This window comes from Cherax quadricarinatus, chromosome 74 (assembly GCF_038502225.1).
Source record: "Cherax quadricarinatus isolate ZL_2023a chromosome 74, ASM3850222v1, whole genome shotgun sequence".
NCBI lineage: Eukaryota > Metazoa > Arthropoda > Malacostraca > Decapoda > Parastacidae > Cherax > Cherax quadricarinatus.
The window spans coordinates 4,372,032-4,377,031 of NC_091365.1; the positions used below are offsets into that span (position 1 = coordinate 4,372,032).

Genomic DNA, 5,000 nt, shown 5'->3' on the forward strand with positions numbered 1-5,000 from the left:
TTACTTCTGTCACCTTGTCATAAAACTCTAGTAGGTTTGTGACACAGAATTTTTTCCTACCTGAAACCATGCTGGTTGTCAATTATACACTTGTTTCTTTCCAGGTGCTCCACCACTCTCCTCCTGATGATTCTTCCATTACCTTGCATACTATACACGTTAGTGATACAGGTCTGTAGTTTATTGCCTCATGTCTGTCTCCTTTTTAGAAATTGGGACTACATTTGCCATCTTCCATACCTCGTGGAGTTGCCCAGTTTCAAATGATGTGTTGAAGATCTTTGTTAATGGTACACACAATATCTCTGCTCCCTCTTTAAGGACCCACGGAGAGATGCTTGTCTGGTCCCACCGCCTTTGAGGTGCCAAGTTCAAGTGAGACAGTAGCAGCTTCTTCACCTCCTCCTTGGTTATATGTACCTCATCCAGCACTTGCTGGTGTACCCCCTGCTCTGATTTCCTGGAGTCCTACTGGTTTCACTGTAAATACTTTAAATCTCGTGTTGAGCTCCTGACATACCTCCCGGTCGTTTCTTTTGTGAATTCCCATCACCCTTCCTCAGTCTGATTACCTGGTCCTTGACTGTTGTTTTCCTCCTGATGTGGCTGTACAACAGCTTCGGGTCCGTCCTTGACTTTCTCGATGCTATGTCATTTCGTATTGCGCTGAGCCTCCCTTCTTATCTGTGCATATTCGTTTCTGGCTCTTCGGCTAATCTCCCTTTATTTTCCTGAGTTCTCTGTCTTCTGTACCTTTTCCATTCTCTAGTACACCTAATTTTTGCCTCCCTACACCTTTGGGTGAATCCAAGGACTCATTCTGTTCTTCCCATTACTTTCCCTGTGTGTGTGTGTGTGTGTGTGTGTGAGTGTGTGTGTGTGTGTGTGTGTGTGTGTGAGAGAGAGAGTGTGTGAGAAAGTGTGTGAGTGTGTGTGAGTGTGTGTGTACTCACCTAGTTGAGGTTATGGGGTCGAGTCCGAGCTCCTGTGTGTAGTGTGTGTGTGTGTGTGTGAGAGTGTGAGGTGTGTGTGTGTGTGTGTGTGTGTGTGTGTGTGTGTGTGTGTGTGTGTGAGTGTGTGTGTGTGTGTGTGTGTGTGTGTGTGAGTGTGTGAGTGTGTGTGAGTGTGGAGTGTGTGAGTGTGTGGAGTGTGTGTGGAGTGTGTGTGGAGTGTGTGTGAGTGTGGTGAGTGTGAGTGTGTGAGGAGTGTGTGAGTGAGTGTGAGAGGTGTGGAGAGTGAGTGGAGGTGTGTGTGTGAGTGGAGATGAGAGTGAGTATGGAGGAGTGTGTGTGTGTGTGTGTGTGTGTGTGTGTGTGTGTGTGTGTGTGTGTGTGTGTGTGTGTGTGTGTGTGTGTGCATACATTATGATTTTTCTTAGTGCATTAACATTGACTTAGAAGGGACATGAGCTAGATCTATCATCAGAGCTGTTGGTAGTGGGGGGAAAGGCACTATAAAAACTTAGTTGATGTTACAACTGTGACACCTAACATAACCTAAAGAACACCATTCTTCTCTATTGTAACACTACAGTGCAATGGTAGGGTGCATGCTTCATACACAAATGAGCTTGGGTTTGGTTCCCACCCAGTCGTACATGAATTTTATTAGCCTTACATTACAATTTTTCAAAGTACAATTCTGAATACGTATATCTAAACATAGAAAATGACAAAATCTTATTGAAAGTGAATTAGGGAACATTACAAAATTAGGCACAACTGTTGCTAACAGTCTGCTATCAATTTTTATTCCAACAATTACTATAAGTGAAATATAATTTGTAAATAAATTAGTAATGAAAGAGAATATACCTACCTGCAGTTGTGGATGGCTGATTAATAATGCCTTTAGGAATAGCTCCACAATTAAAGGGAACAGCAGTACCACCATTACGCATGAAGACAGGATTTCCTTCTAATGCTGAAGACTGATAAATTAATGGTATCCCTACTGATGGAGGAGGGTCTACACTAACAGGAACTGTTAATGGTAACAATGGTGTCTGAGGAGAGGAGCTGGGATGCTTGGCCAGCTCTTGGTTATTTTCCGGAGCAATTAGTGGTGACGACTTCCTTGAGGTTTTCTGTGAATTAGAAATTGTGTTCCATTATATAAATTTCTTCACATTTATGACTGAAATATGCATTAAAAAATAATAAAATACTATACAAAGCTTATAATTTTAATTAAAAATATTTTTTTTTTCAACACACTGGCCATCTCCCACCAAGGCAGGGTGACCCAAAAAAAGCAAACCACATTCACCATCATTCACACACATTAACTGTCTCTGCAGAGAGAGAACAGTTCAAATATCCCAAACAGAAATATCCCAAAAACCTCCTTTAAGTGCAGGTATTGTACTTTCCGTCTCAAGGACTCAAGTTCAGCTAACCAGTTTCCCTGAACCCTTTCACAAAATATTACCCTGATCACACTCCAACAGCCTGTCTAGTCTTAAAGACCATTCATCTTCACTCACCCTTATCTAACACGCTCACAAATACCTGCCGTAGGTCCAAGCCCCTTGCACACAAAACCTCCAAGTCATACTATTTTGCTCCATCCTCTCTAAATGACCAAACCACCTCAACAACCCCTCCTCAGCCTCTGAATAATACTTTCATTAACTCCACACCTCCTCCTAATTTCCACACTATGAATTCTCTGCATAATATTCACACTACACACTGCCCTTAGACATAAGATCTCTACTGTCTCCAGCCTCCTCTTTGCTGCGACATTCACAACGAATGTTCCACACCCATGTAAGAGTGTTGGTACCACCATACTCTCATACATTCCTTTCTTTGCCTCCAAGGATAATGTTTTTTGTCTCCACAGACACCTCAATGCACTATCCACCTTTTTTTCCTTCATCAATTCTATGGTTTATCTCGTCTTTCATTAACCCATCCGCCGACAAGTCTACTCCCAAATATCTGAACACATTCACTTCTTCCATACTCCCTCCCTCTAATCTGGTATTTAATTTTTCCTCCCTCACACTCACATCTGCCTCTTCTTCACACCTAAAAGATGTTATACTCCCTGGCCAATGCATGAAATCACTACCTCCCTCTCTTCATCAACATTTAATAGTGCCTCAAAATATTCCCATCTTCCCAATACCTCCAACTCCCCATCTACTAACTCCCCTAGTCTGTTTTTAGCCGTCAAGTCCATTTGTTCCCTAGGCTTTCTTAACCTATTTATCTCACTCCAAAACATTTTCTTATTCTCAGCAAAATTTGTTGACAGCACCTCACCACTATCATTTGCTCTGCTTTTAAAATATAATGTGTACATTTAAAACACCTAAATACCAACCTGTCCAAGAGAAAGTAATGGTGCTACAGAGATACTAGGTATAGGAGGTATGCTGAGGTCCCCTGGGGGCAGAGCATTAAGAGGACGTCCCTGGTTCACCATTCCCAGCAGTTTTTTGCCTTCCTCCTGCAAATGTTCAAGGTACAGTATTTTGTCTATGGATTAGAGTTTCAAGAAATGCGATACAGAACTGAAAATGAAAATTATATATTTTTCATAAATTAAGGGGTTACTTTTGAAAATGGTTTGACAAACCTGTGCTAACCACTTCTTAATAAAGTTACCAACAAAATTAATAATTATTAACCCTTTCAGGATTGGGGCGCCTGGTCTCAAACTTGATGGAAAACTGCCGAAATTAAGCTATTGTGAATTTTGCCGTGTCAGTAACATACGCATCGGTGATTTTGCCCACTTTGAGTCCGATTTTAGTCCAATTCCACTATTCCAGTTGACCAAATTCTTAATTATTTCACTAGCACGTCTTCCATTCTATCGACTGAGTACAAGAAACTGACCATTCAAATATTTAACCTACCCAATAAAGTGATCAGAAATTTGTAATTTGGCCAATTTCATACAAAATACAAGAAATGCCAATTTCAAAAGAGGGTTGAGAATAAACGACGCAGACATTCCTGGCACTAAAATATCTTTTACTCTGTCCATTAGTCACATCCCCAGGCCTCTCCCATATTACGCTTGCTTTCCATATTGAATTTTTATTCCCACAAAAAATAGAATAGTTACTGTTACACAGACTACTGCATCATTGTAATAATTATATAAATAATGTCAGTGCAATCGTAAATATGAATTAGAGTGGCCAGATGGAAATGTATTGGATGAGTGACGTCGTATGTGTACTCCGGAATATCGGCAAATTTCGCTATTTTGAGCTCAATTTTAAGCTACTTTCCATCTCTAAATTAATCAAAATCACACGTATTTCTGTAACATATCTTCCATTCTATCAAATGAGATGAAGAAACCAAGAATACAACCATAAAAGCCATACAAAAATACACTGCAAAGTCACCGATTTAATCCAAAAACAGTCGCAGGTTTTTCCCATCATGTACTGCATGCTGCAGGATTTTCTTATATGATGCACACTGCAAAGACCCATTCTCTCATATCTAGGCCTAAATTTACCCCTCACAGCTTATCTGAGTGAGCTGAGCTCATGGTGTAGTACTACTGGACCAACGAGGGCTTGAAAGCCACAGAACAATGGGACCCATCATCAAAGAGTTAAATTAAATTTCTGGAGATGAATGGTATTTGGGACCTGACGATCTGTTGGAGTGTGAGCAGGGTAATATTTAGTGAAGGGATTCAGAGAAACCGGTTATTTTTATATAGCCGGACTTGAGTCCTGGAAATGGGAAGTACAATGCCTGCACTCTAAAGGAGGGGGTTTGGGATATTAGCAGTTTGGAGGGATATGTTGTGTATCTTTATAGTATATGCTTCTAAACTGTTCTGTTCTGAGCACCTCTGCAAAAACAGTGATTATGTGTGAGTGAGGTGAAAGTGTTGAATGATGATGAAAGTATTTTCTTTTTGGGGATTTTCTTTCTTTTTGGGTCACCCTGCCTCGGTGGGAGACGGCCGACTTGTTGAGAAAAAAAAAAAAATATGAAATAACTTATAAATACACTTGA

At 40.6% G+C, this 5,000-nt stretch overlaps 1 protein-coding gene across 15 annotated transcripts in view; it reads right to left on the reverse strand.

Moving 5' to 3' along the window:
* The window catches only part of LOC128700178 (E3 ubiquitin-protein ligase TTC3), a 323,006-nt gene that overhangs the window by 41,525 nt on the left and 276,481 nt on the right, over window positions 1-5,000 (reverse strand). For all 15 annotated transcript variants that reach the window (XM_070100694.1, XM_070100699.1, XM_070100700.1 and 12 more), the window contains 2 exons: window positions 3,334-3,459; window positions 1,819-2,086 (listed from right to left, as the gene is read on the reverse strand). In XM_070100694.1, coding sequence (XP_069956795.1) covers window positions 1,819-2,086; window positions 3,334-3,459 — 394 coding nt within the window. The remainder of the gene's footprint in view (window positions 1-1,818; window positions 2,087-3,333; window positions 3,460-5,000) is intronic.